The 21,098-nt window shown below is 34.8% G+C and overlaps 1 protein-coding gene across 1 annotated transcript in view; it reads right to left on the reverse strand.

Annotated features, from left to right (window-relative positions):
* Positions 1-21,098, reverse strand: part of Deup1 (deuterosome assembly protein 1) — a 76,956-nt gene that overhangs the window by 14,801 nt on the left and 41,057 nt on the right. The window contains exons 7-10 of the mRNA XM_076843878.2: positions 18,720-18,865; positions 13,554-13,659; positions 8,035-8,232; positions 6,317-6,403 (exon numbers count right to left, since the gene is read on the reverse strand). Coding sequence (XP_076699993.1) covers positions 6,317-6,403; positions 8,035-8,232; positions 13,554-13,659; positions 18,720-18,865 — 537 coding nt within the window. The remainder of the gene's footprint in view (positions 1-6,316; positions 6,404-8,034; positions 8,233-13,553; positions 13,660-18,719; positions 18,866-21,098) is intronic.

The following is a 21,098-nucleotide window of genomic DNA, read 5'->3' on the forward strand; positions in this document are numbered from 1 at the left end:
TCAATGAAAACATCTCTTGCCAAGCCAGGAGCCTCTTGCTAGTTCTCAGATTCTCTTAAGCATCTCACTGAGACCCAAGGGAACTTAAGACACCAGCTGGTTTTCCCAGCAGAACATTCTCTGCCTAAAAACAGGAACTGCATAGCCCTGTCCATACACTGGTGACAACTGAGTGCAGACCACCTGCTCCTTCCACTGGGTGGGGTCCTTTTGATAAACTGTCCCCCCCCCCAAGTGAAAATGAGCAGGGAGCTTCACAGTTAGTAATGTAGAAATATTCTCGAAGCTATAGCTATTTAAATATGACCAATTAGAAGATCAGTAATTTCCCTGTCTAGAAAGGAAAAGGGAATTATTATTTTAATGTTATCCAAATATCACAAGCGTTGAAGGCTTAAAAATAATCATGTAAATATTTTGTTTCTTATTACCTGAGGTGAAATTTCAGTACCAGTTGTTTAAACCCATGTTTATTTTTCCTTTCCGATTATTTCAGAAATAACTACCTTGATATAAATTGTTTATATCAAGTCAGCCCTGCTGACTCCTTAATTTTGGACTTCAAGCCTCCAGAATTCTGAAAAAATAAATATTCTGTTGTTTGAAAGCCACCCTGTTCATGGCCCTTTGTTATGGCAATCCTTATCAAATTAATACAATGACTGAAGATTTACTCCAGGATTCTAATTTGGGTCAATATCAACCATAGTTTATTACGCATTAACCATAGTTATTACACATCAACAAATAAAAGAACAAAACCCATGATGTCATCCATGCTGATAAAAACTAGCAGCAATTCTTAATTAAAATTCTAAGTAAAACAGGAATAGGAGGATTTAATTATCAAATGAGGAAGTAATGTTATACTAAGCAAAAATGTAAATTTAAAATCAGAAACAAGAAAATTTGCCAGCACACACTTTATTACTTAACATTTTCTTGTAAGTTTTAGCAAATGCAGTGTAACACACACACACACACCAAAAAACAAAACAAAACAAAAAAAAAACCTGTTATAAATAGCGGGAAAGAAGTGATACAACCATTTTTGTTAAGATTATATATCTTAAAAACATAAATACCTCTAGTAAAAATGTTATTAGAATTAATAAAATAATTTGGATTTTTTGTATATTGGAATAGGTTTCTAGATATGGAAAAGGGAAAATATTTCCATTTATAATAATAACAAGAATTGTGAAATACCTGGGAAATTTTTTTAAAAGGCACAGAACCAACATAAAGAAAAACTATAAAATATTTTTAAAAACTATATGAAGAAACACAAAACCATGCTCTACTCTTAGATGGAAAAACTAACTATAATAAAATTTCTAGCTGAGCACAGTGGTACACATCTGTAATCCCAGCAACTTGGGAGGCTGAGGCAAAATGATCTCAAGTTTGAGACCAGCCACAGCAACTTAGATCCTAAGCAACTTAGCATACCATATTTCAAAATAAAAGAGGATAAATAAAGGACTAGAGATATGCCTCAGCGGTTAATCACCCCTGGGTTCAATCCGAAAGGAAGGAAGGAAGGAAGGGAGGGAGGGAGGGAGGGAGGGAGGAAGAAAATTAAAATGCCAGATCTTTTAAAATTAATATATAAATATAATTCAATTCCAAATGTAATACAATAGGAAGTTACGAGAATAAACTGGATAAACTGAACACAATGTTGATATAAACAATTAAATTTTGCTATTTTTTATCAATTCAAAATTATAACTCAAATAGATTTAAGAGTTGGATAAAAAAATATAAAAATCTTTGAAAAAACTCTAAAAGGTTATATATTCATGTAGAGGTTGGGAAAACCCTGTTGTTCAAGAAAAGAAACTCCAAAGCAAGAAATTTTGGACAAATAAAAGTTTAAAACTGCATGATGGCAAAAACATATCATAAGCAAAGTTTCAATCAATCAATAGATTTATAAAATTGCTGTTATAAATAAGGAATAAAAAACAAATAACCCAAAATAAAAATGAGAAAAGACTATATTCTCATTCATATAATACAAATTGCCAATAAATGAATAAAACTATGCTCAACTATTCTCAGAGAAGTGAAAATTAAAGTCTATTGAGAAATTATCTTATAACCATCATATTGACTGTGTTAGTCAGCTTTTTATCCCTGTGGCTAATACACCTGACAACAACAACTTAGAGGAGGGAAATTTTATTTTAGATAATTTTTGGAGTTTAGCCAATGGTTAGCCTACTACATTGCTCTAGGCTCAAGATGAGGCAGAACATCATGGTAGAAGGGTATGGTGGAGAGCAGCTTCTCACCTCATGGCAGGCAAGAAGTAGAAAGAGAAAGGGGAAGGGGCTACAGGGAAGATGAACCCTTCCAGAACACAACCCCAATAGCTACACCCCACCTACCTACAGTTATCACCCAGTTAGTCCATTAAAACTAGGTTGTATGAGATTAGGTCACAACTCTCATAATCTAATTTTTCCTCTCAATATTTCTGCATCAACACAGAAGCTTTGAGGAAGAACTCAAAACCATTCCAAGACCGTGTGTGTGTGCGCGTGCGTGTGTGTGTGTGTGTGTATACATATATATGTACATATAAACACATATGTATATACATGTATATATATATACAAATATACACACACATACATGGATTTTTATATTATTCACTTAGGCAAAAAACTGAAAGCAGAGTTAAAATTATTATGAAAAATGTTTAATAAATTTTGATACATTTATATCATGGAATGTTATAAAATATAAATAATGAAAGACTTGAACCAGTTGATTTGGAAGGATTCCAAGGGATATACCTTTTTTCATTAGTGCGTAATAATTGTATAGAATATTGGGTTTGATTGTGGTGCATTCATATATGTCTATAACATACTTTGATCAATTTCATTCCCTAGTCCCTCCCTTACCCATCCTTCCTCCATTATCCTGCTCTCCTTTCCCTACCCTACTGTTGTCTCTTCTGTTTTTTATCAAATCCTTCCCACCAAGACCTTTTTTTTTCTTTCTTTCTAAATTCCACATAGAAGAAAAAAGGTATGACCCTTGACTTTCTGAGTCTGGCTTATTTCACTTAACATGATGTTCCATTAGTTGAGCGAACAAAAACAAGACATACAGAAGTATGTAATTCTTATTTTTGAAAATGATAAAATACATAAATAGGCCCATGACTACACACACACACACATGCATGCACACACACGAAAAAGTACAAAATGATAACATATTTTAACTGGTGAATGGGGTATGATGTGAGTAGAGGAATGAAGGAAAGGGAAAGGGCTAAAGCAAGCAAAAAAATTACTTCTGAAATTACTAGTATGTAAGTTATGAATCAGTTTATAAAAATTATGTGTATTTTACATGAGTATATTTTTTCCTAGAAAATTAGGAAAAATGAAAACATGTTTACTGACTTTTACAAATGTCTATGTAGGGCTGGGGTTGTGTGGCTCAGTGGTAGAGCACTTGCCTAGCATGTGTGAGGCACTGGGTTTAAACCTCAGCACACATAAAAATAAATAAATAAATGTATTGTGTCCATCTACAACTAAAAAAAAAATTTAAATGTCTTTGTATATAGTCAAAGGCAGTTTTGGATAATGCATATATAATATATTTATATCTGTAAAAGAACATCCAACTCACCTTTCTATATGTGTAAGAGAAAAGTGATTGAATACTACACACTGCTTTGTTAGTATTGGATATCTCTGAAGTTCCAGTTGGGATTAGGGATAGAGATATAGATAATTAGCTTCTTCTTTATATACTGTTTGTATGTTTTATTTCTTTTTTTAAATTAAATTATTTATTCTAATTTGTTATACATGATGGCAGAATGCAATTCATTTCATATTACACATATAGAGCACAATTTCTCAAGTCACTGTACACAAAGTATTTTCACGCCATTTGTGCCTTCATACATGTACTTAGGGTATATCCACATCATTCCTACCCTCTGCCCCCTCCTTTTCCCTCCCTCCCCTTTGCCCTATCTAAAGTTCCTCCATTCCTCCCATGCTCCCCTCCCATCGCCATTTTGAGTCAGCATCCTCATAACAAAGAAAACATTTGGCCTTTGGGGGTTTTTTTTTGGATTTGCTTGCTTCACTTAGCATTATATTTTCCAACTCCATCCATTTTCCTGCAAATGCCATGATTTTATTCTCTTTTAATGCTGAGTAATGTTCCACTGTGTATATACACCAAAGTTTCCCTATCCATTCATCTATGGAAGGGTATCTAGGTTGGTTCCATAATTTAGCTATTATTAATTGTGTTGCTATACTCAACTCAAAGTGGATCAAGGACCTAGGAATTGAACCAGAGACCTTGCTTCCACCTAATGGAAGAAACAGTAGGCCCTAACCTACATCATGTTGAATTTGGCACCAATGTTCTTAATAAGACTCCCGTAGAACAAGAATTAAAACCAAGAATCAATAAATCGGAATGGATTCAAACTGAAAAGCTTCTTCTTAGCAAAAGAAACAATCAGTGAGGTAAATAGAGAGCCTACAGAATGGGAGCAAATCTTTACTACAAGCACATCAGATAGAGCACTAATCTCTAGGATATATAAAGAACTCAAAAGTCTTAACATCAAAAAAAAAAAAAAAAAAACAAAAACAAAAACAAATAACCCAATCAATAAATGGGCCAAGGAACTGAACAGACACTTATCAGAAGAGGATATACAATTAATCAACAAACATATGGAAAAATGTTCAACATCTCTAACAATTAGAAAAATACAAATCAAAACTACTCTAAGATATCATCTCACTCCAGTCAGAATGGCAGCTATTATGAAGACAAACAACAATAAGTGTTGGCGAGGATGTGGGGAGAAAGGTATACTCATACACTGCTGGTGGGTCTGCAAATTGGTGTAGCCAAAATTGAAAGCAGTAGGGAGATTCCTTGGAAAACTTGGAATGGAACCACCATTCGACCCAGCTCTCTCTTTCCTCGATTTATATCCAAAGGACTTAAAAACAGCATTCTACAGGGACTCAGCCATATCAATATTCTATGTTTTATTTATTTAAAAAAATGTTCAAAACAAATAAATAAACAAAACAAAATACCTACAGGTGCCAGAATGAAGCAAACTCAGAGAGGGCTGTGATGACCTTGAAAAAACATCTAAAAACATTCAGATTGAATCTTCAAAATAATACAAATACTATTTTAATGATTTAAAAAAATACACCCATAGAGCCAGGACCTTACTTAATTTTTTGTGTGGCTAGAGTTTAGAAATGAAACATCTTAGGTGACAAGCAGCATTTTTCATGTAGCAGATAAAGAAAACATACATGTTTTACTTTTTACCCATTTATACTCCAATTACAGGATCCATAACCATATTCAGAGAAGGTGGCAGAATGTTTCTAGATGCTTCTACTCTGCTAGAATATGGACTATTTTGAGAACAAGAATATCACAGAAATATAGACCCATGGCTTGAGAAGGCAGTGTGGAGAATGCCTAATCCAACTTCCTCACTTTATCACTGAAGAAACTGAGGCCAGGTTAAGCAATTATAATCTCATATCTTATCCTCTTCATTCTTGACTGGCAGAAAAATCATTTTAAAACTTCTCTCAGAGTAAATAAATGATAAACATGGAACACTGCTATATTAGTTCAACGAATTAAAAATTCTCGCATAAAAATCAACCATCAACTGTTAAACAATGGAATTGAGACACAGAACCTGCTTAGGTTGCCTTGTGCAAACCTGTAAAGCCATCAGTTCATTCATTCATTTATTCATGCCTCTTTGTATTCAACCAACATATATCAAAGTCTTACTCTATGCCTGATATTGTGAGGTGCTGCTGATACAAACAATTGAACATGATCCCTGATTGTCATCCAGTGACAGGCTACAAAACAAGTCAGACCAAAACAGAAACCAAATGCTGATGAAATAATTCATTCTAACTGGGTTTTGGGGAGTGGCTTCATTGAGGGGAAGGTTGACACTTAAATCAGGCATGTAGGATGTAGGACTTCAAGGCAACAACAAGAGCAAAACGAGGAAACAGCATGTTTGGTATGTTTTGGGAAATTATCAGAATTGAGCCCAATCCAGGAAAAGAAGAAGGGAGAAAACTAGAAATTAAAATGTTCCAGCCTGAAGATAAAAGTGAATTCAACTGAAGAGTAAGACAATTTGCCACTCCAACTCCTGCATGCCTGATACATAGCAAGTGGTCAATAAACGGTATCTGGGTAAATCCACTGTGTAAACTCTTGTTCAATTTATTGAATGAATTCAGTATATTACCATATATTGCCCAGGGTCTAAATCTCCCATCATTCCTTTTAGATGTGTGTTTTCTGTTCTGATAGCTTTATATCTCATATCTGAGACCTGAAAAATGAGTAAATAAAAGGAAACGTAAAATTCACAGTGAAAACTTGTAATCTTATTAAAATTAAGGATGCACAGAAATATTTTCTAATTGCAGTGAAGGGAAACACGTCTCTTTAGGTTTATCTACTGGGTACTCTTATTCAGCTCTTCTATCTTTGGCCAGCCCCACTGTAACCTCCTCTTATAAATTAAAAGCACATACTTATGATAATGATTCACTTACTTTTCCCTCTTCTAGCCCCAAAATTTCATTTCTCATTGCTATTTTCTATTGTATACAAATTATCACCACAAAAATAGTTTAAAAATCACACTTAAAGTAACACCATCTATTACATTTCTTTAACACCTGATTAAGTTTTCCAATATGTTACACATTTCTTTCATATTTAATTTTGTTCTTTCTGGTATTTCTACCAAGTTTCCTTCCTTGTTTGTAACTCCTTCATTTTGTCTTCTAATTTTTTTTCTTTCCCTGATATTTTCTACTTGAAAATACTTGGATGTGGTACCTGTTCTTTTATTTATTTAGGGATCATTTCTATATAAAACACATGCTTTAAAGATTTACTTTTGTAAATTACTAAGTATATGTGCTCATTGACAACATCTAGAAAATATTTAAGAGTAAAAAGTGAAAGTAAGAATCATTCATAATCCAACTACCCAGATCACTAAACCCAGCTTTAACTATTCCTTTCCCACACAGCTACCACTGATGCTATTATCTTGTTGTTGCTGTTTTCTTGTGTGTTGTATATGTTAATCACAGTTTAAGGCTTATGATTGGGAAAAGGCTGAGTCTCTTCTGTTTCTGTAATATGCAGGACTATTTAATAGTCACTATTTGTGAAGTGATCTTCGTATGCTTAGAAAGTTATTGAATTTTTTTCAATAAATGTTTTGAGCTCTGAAAACATCTAGATTTGGAGTAAAAAAGGCAGATAAATACTGTGTTCTCAATAAGCAGGTTACCAATTTGATTATGAATAAAAGATTGGGAGAATTTAAAAAATAAATAGGAAGGAAGGAGGAAAGCTAGGCAGGCCTGGCAGAGAGGGAGGGAGAGAGAGAATAGAAGTTACTTGTGATATTTCAGTATTGAGGTACTATTGCTGTTTTTCCTCAAGCACTAGGCTATTTACTGAGTGAATGTTCAGTAAATATGAACTGATTTTCATGTTAAAGCACACATTTTTAAAATCCTAAAGGAATTCTTATACATGAAATGATGGGTAGGAAATGTCCCAGAAAAACTGAATAGTTTTTTTTTTTAATAAAAATGTTAGTGAACAGGACATACAGAAAACAACTGAGAAAGAAAAGTTTAATTAGCACGTATGTGGGAGGTGCTCAAAATATGGTTATAGGAAAATGGTAGGATGAGATTTAATGACATTACCTTGCACTGTTGCTTATTTCCCTAATTCTTTATTTTAGGAAACTTTATCTCACAATGGTTTTGTGATTCTACAAAGCATTTCTATGACAACACAGGAATTTCTGTGATGCCAAGTTCCAGAAACAATACCAAGCAATGCAATGCTTTTATGAGTCAATAACAAAGCCCTCCGTGAGCACTGAACAAGAGTGTGCCCTGGAAAAGAGCTTTCTTCTTGCTTGCATACCTGTTGTTTTGCTAACATTTTTTCTTTTATTTCTAACTCCATCTTTAGCTGTCTTTCCAAAAGGGCAGCTTTCTTCATGACAGTTGCTATAGTGATCTCCTTCTGATGAAGCTCCTCTGTTAAGTCAGAGATTTCATTCCTCATTCTTTCCTGCTCAGAGCTGTGGAACTCTTCCTCTGGATAGAGCTGGCTTCTTATCTGCAGCACAGATACCAGAAAACATGAGCAAATCCATTTATTTGTAGAGTAGCTCAAAGCTTTTCTTGGCCGTGTTCAGTTCTCCTATCCTAAAACTTGAAGAGGACCCACTGTATCTTCCTTTTCTGATCCAAGCAAAATTAAAAACAGGTACTTAGGGCTGGGGTTGTAGCTCAGTGATAGAGCTCTTGCGTAGCATGTGTGAGGCACCAGATTTGATTCTCAGCACCACATATAAATAAATAATAAATATCCATTGACCACTAAAAAATATTTTAAAAAAGGTACTTACATGATTCATCTACTTTTTTCCTTCCTATTTCAACATTTCATTTATCATTTCTATTTCCTACTATATACAAATCATTATCTACTACTGACATTACTTTGGAAGGAACAGAAAGAATTATCAAGTGCTTTTTTATGGAAAAAAAATTGGCTTAAAGAGGTTAAATGACTTGCTTAAAATCATAAAACTAGTAACTGATAGAGTTGGGACTGGAACTTACAGCTTTTGGCTTTTAATTTGTTGTTTTTTTTTTAAACTAAATTATGCTGTACTATTTGTCACTAAATGCTGAGATTTTCAGAACCAATTTATAAAACATTTTAAGCTTAATGTGTTCATGAAAATGCATTACCTCCTCCCTGTGAACTCCGTTATATCCTTAATCTTGGCTATCTTTCTAAGCTCATCTGGAACTTCTCTTGTCCTTCCAAACCCAAGCAGGCAGCAAATTCTATCTATTCTATTTCAAGCTCTCCTAAATCTTGCCTCTGCTCTCCATTCCTATTGCTACTATCTTGACCCAGCCTCCTAGCGTCTTTCTAGAAACTACTCATGGTTTCTAATTCTTGAGATTCAGAGATAAAATAAATGATCATCAATCTCAAAAAAAAAAAAAAATCGTCCATGGGGGAAACAGAAAAATAGACAATTCCAGCAGAGTGAAATAATCAATTTCAGTATGTAGTGGATAGTGCTTAACAGCCTGGGGATGGATTCAGGACAGGATTCCCAGAGGAGAGGGCTTCGGACCAAATACTGATGAATGAATGAAAACCAGTCAGAAGACGGAGATGGAGAAGGACTCCCAGAAAACAATGAAGTGAAAACATGGGCGTAAATGAGTAATGCACACTTAGTGGACTAAAAGGAGTTTGGAGTGGCCTAGACCAAGTACATTATGAGGAATAAGGCTGCAGAGGCTAAGTGGAGTTGAGTCACAAGGAGATTTGTAGGAATTTACCCCAAGGCATTTACTAAGAGGTTTTTTTTTTTTTATTTAATATTGAAACTTTTTAGTCTATAATCTCTAAAAGAATAGAAACTCTTGTTTCTCTCTTAACATAGCTAGAAAACATAATAACATATAAAACTTAATTCCTTTACATCATTCACATCATCAAATATCCATGAAGAATTCAAATTTAAAATTGTATTAAAAATGTATCAAGTGTTCTTTAAGTTTTATTTAATTGACTTAGGCTCTAAATATGGTCCACCCCTTGAAACTGGTGCATACATCTTTTTAAATCCTCTCTTTATGTGTGTTCTAAACACTTTTCATGCTTCATTTTTGTTTTCAATTTCCACAATCTTTTTCTGGTTTGTAGATCAAACCAGATAAGGTGCATGACTTTTTAATCACATTCCTGGTGAAAGACAGTTGATACCCAGACCTGTTGTTGTCTTGCCTGTTGTGCTCAGCAGCATGAAAGGGGCTTTTAAGATGGTTCACATGTTGGAAAAAGCTGGGTTCTAGGGAATGATACCTAGAATAGAACGACCTGACATGGAAAGTACACATGTCCAGAGGCAAATCTAATACATCACCAGGTTTTATACCATCCATCTTGTTTTAGTCAGCTTTTGTACTGCTGTGACTAAAAAGAACTGACAAGAACAATTTTTGAAGAGGAAAGTTTTTTGGGGGCTCACAATTTCAGAAGTCTCAGTCCATAGACAGCTGGTTCTATTCCTTGGGGCAATAGGTGAGGCAGAACACCATGGTGGAAGAGTGTGGTAGAGGAAAGTGGCTCAGTAAGTTACCAGGAAGCAGAGATAAGCCAACAGAGAGACCATATGGGCTGCAATCAGCAAAGCCATAGAGGCAGAACTAATTACACAAGCCCTTTGGAGAGAGCATCATGATGCCATGTGCCCACATGCTGGACATGGAGCTACAAGGTTTGTTTGCCTAGCTATACTTAGGTCTTGCTTTAGTTCCATTCCTTCTTTCTATGCCCTAATTTCTCCTTTATGAGATGGAAATGTTTACTCTGTACCTGTACATATTGGATATATGCAACTTGTTTTTGACTTTTACAGGGGCTCACACTTAAAAGAGTTTGCCTTGAGTCTCAGTGGAGGTTTTGGACTTGTACTTTTGCATTGTGAGATAAGCATGAGGTTTTGTGTATCAGGGACAAATATTATGGTTTGGACGTTAGCTGTCCCCTACAAATTTATGTGTAAGACAATGCAAGAAGGTTTAGAGGTGAAATGATTGGGTTATGAGAGCCTTAACCCAATCAGTGAATTTATCCCCTGAAAGGGATTAAGTGAGTGGTGACTGAAGGCAGGTAGGGGGTGTGGCTGGAAGAGGTGGGTCATTAGTGGGGGGTGTCTTGGGGGTATATATTTTTATCTGTTGAGTAATCTCTCTCTGCTTCCTGATCTTCATGTCTTGATCCACTTCCCTCCACCACACCATTCCACCAGGATGATCTGCCTCACCTGGAGCCCTGAGGAAAAGAGGCAGCTGTCTAGGGACTGAGACCTCTGAAGCCTTAAGCCCCCAAATAAATTTTTCCTCTTCTAAAATTGCTCTTGTCAAGTCTTTTAGTCTCAGCAGTGAAAAAGCTGATGAAAACACCTCACTTGTCAGATTCCATTCTTATTAATAACATTTTTAGAGTTTCAAAGTTGGACATGACCTTAGAAATCACATGGCCTTAACCATAACATTTAACAGAAGGTAAAGAAAAAAAGACTGAAAGGGAAGAAAACTGACTGGGCCTAATTCACGCAGCTCCTGAAAGCAAGTGAGGAGAGTAGGAGACTGGACTACAAACATGCTAACCCCAGGACAATGTAACAAATCTCCTTTCATTTCTTCTGTCTTCAGTTTTCTCCCCTTATAGTTTATTTGATAAAACAACAGCATTATTCTGGTGTTTGTCCCCATTTGGATTTTGCTGAGTACATTCCTGTGGTATAGTTTAACATGTTCTCCTTAAAATGGAATTTTGAAAATGGAAAAAATTAACACATTATGAAAAAGCAGTGAACACTTTTTATTATTTTTACAATGTTTAGATATTAAAACAACATGCAATACTGCAAAGCTTCCTTATAAATAAGATTAATTTACCTGAGCTTCAAACGACTTTTGGTTTATTAAAAATGTGAATTTTATCACAAAACAAATGGCTAAAAATAGTTTTGTATTGGAAAAAGAAAACACTTGCAGGATTCATAATACATGGCTCTTGTTGGTTTTATTGCAAGAGAATGAAAATGCTCTCCTCAAACACTTCCTGGAAGCTATAGCTATTTATATACAATTCATTTTATCTTTTCAGTATAGTATTGAACTATCTATTGGTCTCCAAGAGCTCATAGAGACCTGAGCCTTATATTCTCTTCCTCCATGTCAAAACTGTGTGAAATCAGTAGGTTCTTCATATTATTAAAAATTTCATTACTACCAAATAATCTATAATGCTAAGAAGGGTATATCTATACAAGGCTTTAATCAATTTTTTATCATAATGCATTAACTAGAGACACATCAGTAAAGAACAGTTTCCTAAAGTTATATTCTTAAAATAAACAAAATCAGTTTCATGGGATTATATGTCATTACATATGAAAAATATAACAGAAATGATCATTAAGTTTTGGGCTAGGGTTGTGGTTCAGGGATAGAGTGCTTGCCTAGCATGTGTGAGGCATTGGGTTCAATTCTCAGCACCACATATAAATAAATAAAAAATAAAGATTCATTGACAACTAATAAATGTGTTAACAAAAAAGAGAAATGATAATTAATTTGTAACTTTTCCTACATTGAACTTATATTTGTTCTCTGATAGTCAACTCTGTCATATAAGATCTTTCACATAATTTTATTTTCTATGGAAATTAACAGAATAGTTATAGTCCTACTAGATACTCAAAAAATGTTGACTTTACACAAAGAGCAACTGAATTTATGGCTTTATGCATTTACAGGATAACTTAGTCTTAATTCATTCTCTAAATGTTTATTTTCATTTACTATGTGTCAAGCCATGTGCAGATGCTAACATTTGTTTAACTTTTAACAGTTGTTTAGATTTTATAGTATTGTGTATTCTGTCTGATCCTCAAACCTAAAGACAAGAGAAATGAATAGCAGCTATGATAAATTCATGGAAAGAAAGACACTACTAAATCTTACTAGAAAACAGAAGAGAAGAACATGCTTTTTGTAGGAGACTAGAGAATGACAGACGACTCTTTAAGAACAATGCCCAGGCCTTCCTCATTTTGTGAAAGAGTGCTTGACACACATCATGCACTCAATGGAAAATGTGGTGTAACCCAAAATACTAACAGCCAACATTTACTAGGTGCTTACTCTTAGCTAGGCCCTTGTTCTAAGCACTTCCCAGGCATTATCTCACGGATTTTAACTTAAGGTAAGAGTATGGAGTCTGGATGCAGGTTGACTAGATTCAAATTGAGCCTCACCTACTGATTAGTTGTGTAAATTTGGGGAAAGTTACCTCGCTGTTCTTAGTTTCCTCACATGTACAAAAGAGATAATTTTAGGACCTATCATATAAGATGGATGTGAAGAATAAATGAATTAGGATTTGTTAAATCCTCAGAACAGTTGCTGGCACATGGTAAGGGCAATAAGTAGTAGTTGTTATTGGCTTTTTCTGTCCCCATCACGTACATCTCCTTATGAGTAGGTACAGATCATTCCCATTCTAGAAATGAGGATCTTGAGCAGTGTGCATAGGCAACCTTCCAAGGCTTGTACACATGGCCAAGCCCCAGAGTCTGTGCTACCAATCTTCTTGCTATAAACCATGTCTCACTGAGCCACTAGTCCTCCATATTTCATGGGCAATCTCCCACTGGCAGAGTGACAATCCAAGGTTTGTGTACATACAGAACAATGTCAGAATTATCAGATTGACAGATTTTTAATTTAGGAAAAAATACAGAAGAAAAAAGAAAGGAGTTAGAAGGAAGTTGTTGTTTTAACTGTTCATATTCAAAGACTTCTTCCTGGAAGAATAGAGCTCAATAGTTTCCATACCTTAGTTAATTCTTTTTCATGATTTGATTGATCTGGGACCACTGGAAACATCTCTTTCCTTTTCCTTTCTGGTTCTTTAGTAGAAGGTGAATAAGATGGTTCAAGTCTACAAATTAAAAATAATAGGCTAAAATTAAGCTTAACTGGCCGAGCATGGAGGCAGATGCCTTTACTCCCAAGAATCAGGAGGCTGAGACAGGAGGATTGCAAGTCTAAGGCCATCTTCAGCAATTTAGCAAGGCCCTGTCTCAAAAATAAAAAATAAAAAGGATTGGGAGATGTAGCTTAGTACTAAAGCACGCATGGGTCCAATCCCCAGACCTCCCCTCAAAAAAATTAAGCTCAACTTAATAAATTGTTTTGATTATGTTATTAATTTAGACCATTGTAGGCTGCTTAGATAGATAGATCATTACTTTGTTGGAAACATTTCTAGTTATATAAATTGCAAGTGCTAATACATTCAGATCCCATAAGTATTTACATCTTTAACCGAGTACAAATAGTTTTAATGGGGAACAAGTGTAGTAATTAGTATGAAATTTCAATTATTCATTAGAATTGCCAGAATACTGGAATTGCATTGGTAGATACGATTTTTGGATAAGAAGAAAAGCCTGCTTCCTGTGATAAAACAGCCCAGAAACCCATGCCCCCAAAAAGGAAACAACCCAACTTGCTAATGCATTGCAGGGAGCATCTATATCATGAGTAGTATGAGGGAAACAACTACTCCATAAATATGCTTAAAAATGATTACATATGGCAGTCTAGTCAGAAAAAAGGCAATTACCCTTTGATGACTCATTTATAAAACGGAATTGTAACCATGTATTAATACTAGAGAGGAGAAGCTGAGACTAGTATAAAAAGCACAATACCCAAAAAGAAGGTTGGAGAAGTATAAGCAAATAACGATCACTTCCATGTAAGGCAGGTTTATAAGATAAAAATTAGTAAAAAAAAAAAAAATTAAAAAATAAAGATACCAGGTGGCAAAAACATCAGCGTTCTTTTAGAAGTCAGGCTTGATTATGCCTGTGGAGTCTGGTGTTTGAGGAATACACCCATATGTAAGTAAAATTTTATATTGCCCAGAGTTTTTGGAAAGGTTCCACACATCAAAAACACAAACCACACAAATAAAACAAGAAACCAACATCTGAGTAATGATGTAGAAATAACTAATTAAAAGATTAAAAATAAAGGATCTCTCAAAAGGTAAAAATTATTAGTGATATTCCTGAAGTATAGATCAATTCTTTCTGATTATTGAGTATGTGTGTGTGTGTGTGTATGCGTGCGTGTGTGTGCATGTGTATTCATTCCACACAGTGTAGAAAACAGAGCATATGAGAATATCACAGAAAGTTATCATCCAAGAAAAACTGTTGCTAACATTTTTGTGTATATTGCCTTTTTCCTTATGCATATGTGTGAATAAATAATATACATTTCCCCTATAATTAAAATACACTGTACACATTGATTTTCAATTTCTTTATTTTACACTTAATAATATTTTGTGAGCATTTTTCATTTTGTCTGATGTTCTTCTAAAAGATCATTTCAGGATTAGTTTTAAAATTTTCTTATTTGGTATGATTTGTAAAAAGTGAAAAATGAAATTTCCTATTTTTCAATTCTTCCTGTGTGATTTCAGGGGGAGCAATGCTGAACTGAATGCTAAAATCCTCATGGTAAACTTGCAAAGTTTATTGAGTGAGGGGAAAAAATATCAAACTCCAATTTAGAAAGGTGATAAAAAACCAATAATTATGCTAATATAAGATGCTAATATGAATATGTAAAAAAGGATGTGGGAAAAGGATATTTGAATTATTTTATGAATTCAAAATATGTCCATGCAAGGTGCTTCTACATCTAAGAAAAGAAAAGGAAAAGCTAATGAAAATCAGCATTATTGACTAAGGTTTTGAAAAAGAAATGAAGACATTAGTGTACTATTTATATAAAGCTAGTGTGCATCTGCTCTCAGTAATCTGGGCTGCTTCACCTTAATACAAACACAAAAAGGAAACAAAGTCCAAATAAGAAACCAAAACAACAAAACAGAACAACATTTATATGAGAATAAACTAGAAGGATTCAAAAACTTGCAGTGGGAAGGATGGAGACTGAGAAGTCTAAAAGACAATGGAAACTGGAAATTTACATATATACCATTTCATCAAATCTCAGAATACTACAACTGAGGGATGCCCTCCAAATGAGAAAGAATTGACTTGAAGACCAAAATAAATACCAAATGACATGAAGGATGGCAAGGCAGAGCAAAAGTTTGTACTGACCAAATATGTGCATAAGTACAAGACTTTGGATCCAATTATTTGAAGGAAAGCGGGCAACATTTACAGTTTAGCATTGGCCCTGCAAGAGTGCCACAGAAACTGCCTACAATATTCTTCACAAAACCAGAGGTAGACACTCGTTGAATGGTGTGCTTTTCTACAATTTTTTTTTTTTTAATGTTTCTGGGTACATACATTTGTTTCTTTGTGTGAAGACATTTCTCACTGACTCACCACACTGGAACAGCAGCTTATACATAATAAATAGCCAAAAGATTTATTAGTCATCAGGGATGATGATGTATAGCTTGTATACAGAGCACTCAATAATGCTGACTGGCTAATAGGCAGTCTGCCATCCTTGGTGAGGCATACAATAGGTCACTTTGGGGGATCTTAATTTGCCATTAGTTGTTAAGGATAGACCTCAAAGAAGTGCTAACATAACCCACAACTTTGAAGAAATTGAAACAATAATTATATTTCAATAAAATATCCCTCACCATTTGGCTATTCAATTTTTTTTTTATTGGTTGTTCAAAACATTACAAAGCTCATGGCATATCATCTTCCATACATTTGATTCAAATGGGTTATCAGCTCCCATTTTTACCCCAATTACAAGTTGCAGAATGACATCGGTTACACATCCACATTTTTACATAATGCCATAATAGTAACTGTTGTATTCTGCTACCTTTTCTATCCTCTACTATCCCCCCTCCCCTCCCCTCCCATCTTCTCTCTCTAACCCTTCTACTTTAATTCATTTCTCTCCTTATTTTTTTCCCTTCCCCCTCAAATTCTCTTATATGTAATTTTGCATATCAATGAGGGTCTCCTTCCATTTCCATGCAATTTCCCTTTTCTCTCCCTTTCCCTCCCACCTCATGACTCTATTTAATGTTAATCTTTTCCTCCTGCTCTTCCTCCCTGCTCTGTTCTTGGTTGCTCTCATTATATCAAAGAAGACATTTGGCATTTGTTTTTTAGGGATTGGCTAGCTTCACTTAGCATTATCTGCTCTAATGTCATCCATTTCCCTGCAAATTCCATGATTTTGTCATTTTTTAGTGCTGTGTAGTACTCCATTGTGTATAAATGCCACATTTTTTTTATCCATTCATCTATTGAGGGGCATCGGGGCTGGTTCCACAGTCTAGCTATTGTGAATTGTGCTGCTATGAACATCGATGTGGCAGTATCCCTGTAGTACGCTCTTTTAAGGTCTTCAGGGAATAGTCCGAGAAGGGCAATAGCTGGGTCAAATGGTGGTTCCATTCCCAGCTTTCCCAGGAATCTCCATACTGCTTTCCATATTGGCCGCACCAATTTGCAGTCCCACCAGCAATGTACAAGAGTACCCTTTTCCCCACATCCTCACCAGCACTTCTTGTTGTTTGACTTCATAATGGCTGCCAATCTTACTGGAGTGAGATGGTATCTTAGGGTGGTTTTGATTTGCATTTCTCTGACTGCTAGAGATGGTGAGCATTTTTTCATGTACTTGTTGATTGACTGTATGTCCTCCTCTGAGAAATATCTGTTCAGGTCTTTGGCCCATTTGTTAGTTGGGTTATTTGTTTTCTTATTGTTTAATTTTTTGAGTTCTTTGTATACTCTGGTTATTAGGGCTCTATCTGAAGTGTGAGGAGTAAACATTTGTTCCCATGATGTAGGCTCCCTGTTTACCTCTCTTATTGTTTCTCTTGCTGAGAAAAAACTTTTTAGTTTAAGTAAGTCCCATTTGTTGATTCTAGTTATTAACTCTTGTGCTATGGGTGTCCTATTAAGGAATTTGGAGCCTGACCCCACTATATGTAGATCGGAGCCAACTTTTTCTTCTATCAGACGCAGAGTCTCTGATTTGATATCAAGGTCCTTGATCCAATTTTTAAAATCCTATCTCTGGTCTAGCATTAGTTTTTTGATCATGAGGAATAAAGTTCTATGCCAATGAACTATTAAAGCATTCAAACTGTCTATTCATAAGCAAAAACACTTAATGATCCTCAGCAGTCCCATTTTCTTTGTGGTTATGGAGTACACAATATCTGATTTCAAAGTGGAAAAATTTCTGTTTAAAAAAAACCTTAATGGAATTGACAAGGTGGTGAGTAAGGAGGCAAAATTACTACATTTACAAGTGAGAAAGCTAACATCAGGCTTATGGGCAATAGAAACGAAAAGCATTTGGAAAAATCTTATTCTTTGCAAATATGTAATTGAATACCAGCTCTATACTATTGTTTTTTTAATCAGTGCATTTTAATTACATGGAGTAATGGGCTTTATTGTGGCATATTCATACATGTATATAAACATACTGTAATCATATTTACCCCTCCCCATATGTTCTCTTATGTACTATTGTTTTTATAATATGTATACTTTTTTCTTGGATTGAACCCAGGGTCACTTAACCACTGAGCCACATCCCTATCCCTTTTTATTTTTTATTTTGAGACAGGGTCTCACTAACTTGCTTAGGGCCTCACTAAATTGCTGAGGCTGACTTTGAACTTGCAATTCTCCTGCCTCAAGCCTCCCACGTTGCTGGGATTATAGGCGGGTGTCATGATGCCCAGCTATGATATGTTGAAGAACAAAAGTTCTAAGAAAATTTCTGACTCAATGTCACAAATGCATCCACAGATCAGAATATGATATATGTTTCTTGGTAAATATTGAAAGGTAAAATAGCCATTATTTTTGTTTTAATATTTAATACTATCTACTAATAAATAGCATGTTAATTTTTTATTATTTTACTAGAAAATATGAAACTCTTAAAAATATACAAACATCATGTTTTAAATAGTTTCTCTTAGAGTATCAAATATTAAAACTGTACCTTTTTTTATTTTCTTGAGCATTTTGGCATTCTCCTATTTTTAATAATTCTCTGTGTAACTGCAATCGTTCCATTTCTATAATCCTCAAGAGATCATCACGTGACTGTAACTCATTTTTCACTTCTGAGAGTCCTGCTTCCATGGCCTGAATAAAAACATAAAAATTTTTGATGCCTACTTTTTACTGGTGCACTATGGTTATACATGATAGTGGAGTTAATTTTGACATGCTCATAAATGCATATAACATAGTTTGTTCCATTTCAATCCTCAATACTTCCTCTTTCCCTCCTCTCCTCTCTCCCCCTGCTCCTCTTCCTCTGGTCTATTGATCTTCCTTTAATTTATTTATAATTGGTTCATTATAGTTATATATAAAATTAAAATACATCGTGATATATTCATACAAGCACATAGCATAATTTGGTCAACTTAATTCCCCAGTTTTTCACCTTTCTCCCCCTTCCTTCTTCCCCATTGGTTCCCTTTTTTTTTACTCTACCAATCTCTCTTCTATTTTTTCGAAATTCTCTTTTTTTATTCTTTTTTTTTTCTCCAGTTTCTATGTAGAAGAATAAACATTTGACCTTTTACTTTTTGAGTCTGGCTTATTTCTCTTAGCATGATGTTCTCCAGTTCCATCCATTTACCAGCAAGTGCCATAATTTCATTCTTCTTTATCAATGAGTAGAACTACATTGTGTAAATATATCACATTTACTTTATCTGTTCTGCTTTTGATGAATTCCATAACTTGACTCTTATGGGTTGTTCTGCTATAAACATTGGTGTGTATGTATTAAAATAACATGCTATTTTAGTTCTTTTGGAAAAAAAAACAATGAGTGGGATAGATGGGTCTTATTGTGTTTCCATTCCTGTAATTCCAGTTACTCGGGAGACGGAGGCAGGAGGATCACAAGTTCAAGGCCAGCCTCAGCAACTTAATTAGACCTTCAGCAATTTAGTGAGACCCTGTCTCAAAATAATAAAAAAAAAAAAATAGAAAGGACTAGGGATGTAGCTCAGTGGTAAAGTACCCCTGGGTTCAATGTCCAGTACCAAAAACCAAACAAGAAACATAACTGATCTTTAGAGAGTAGGCTGTATAGTCTCCATATCCAGTCCTCGATGTTAATTTTTATATCATAATATAAATATTTAAAAATATTTAACATATGTAAACAGCCTACTTTTAAAAAAACTGATATTTAGTCTTTGTTTGGTCTTATAGAATTCCATTCCATCATTTATTTATTCAATAAATATTTAGAGAGCTCTTATTATTTGCTCTTGGGATGCAGATACAAACTGTCCTTTATGAGCTTACTGTCTAATGATAAAGACAATAGTAATCATACTTCTAATCAGTAACCAGAAATAACAGCAATCCTGTGGGTCCAATATTTTATATTGTTAAAGGGAGAGCCTTTCAAAAGTGCAAAAGCTATTGGGAAGGATCCAGTTAGGAACAAAGGCAGAGGTGGGGCAGTAAGAGTGGTGTTAAATTCCTGAGCAGGTAGTGGGATGAGCCCCAAAGCTCATCAGGCAAATAGAAGAAATGCCTGAAGCAAAGGAGAATCCTTCCTCTCTTGTAACAAAAAGGAAGGAAAATGTAATATAAACAGGTTTATGCATTTGGATATGGGAGATTAAGACTGGCTATCTGTTGGCTTCTATTTTTTTCTGTGAAACAAAAGGTGACATGATGTGCTGCCAGTGGAAGGGAGGTGGAGGTCAGGTGTGGAAGTGATTCAGAGTGAAGGTTTGAAATGGTTTACAGTGGAAATGGGAGCATTTGAATGGAGCAGCAGTAGGATAGCCAGGCAGTGCTGAATACCTATTTCAGGTTTATGGTCATAGCCTAATAATGTTTCTGAGAAGTGTTTGGCTATTCTTTAGGAGAAAACAAATGGTATCATTCAATATATGGCTTCTGTGGCTGCTTTCACTTAGCATGTTTTCAAGGTTCATACATATTATAGAATATATCAGTGAATATATACAATAATATGGACCCATCATATTCATCACTTGATGGATATTTGAGTTGTTCTTACTTTTGTATATAATGAATAATTCTGCTATGAAAATTAATGTACAGGCTTTTAATAGACATATTTTCTTATTCAGTAATTCTTATCCAAAAATTCACAATGTCTGGAAGAATAATTATGTAGGTGGTATAGCACATCTGAGTTCCCAGACAATTTCTCCCCCAAACCTCGAGTATACACTGTTTCCCAGGAGTCCTAGAAGCTTGGGTCCAGTGAAGGGTCTAATGGCAATCAACACTTAAGCCCCAGAAATTACTGGTTGACTTGAAAATAAACATAAAAACAGATTCAAAATGCTGATTTAAGAGACTTGTTTGGAGA

The sequence above is a fragment of the Callospermophilus lateralis genome, chromosome 2 (genome assembly GCF_048772815.1).
Source record: "Callospermophilus lateralis isolate mCalLat2 chromosome 2, mCalLat2.hap1, whole genome shotgun sequence".
In the NCBI taxonomy this organism is placed as follows: domain Eukaryota; kingdom Metazoa; phylum Chordata; class Mammalia; order Rodentia; family Sciuridae; genus Callospermophilus; species Callospermophilus lateralis.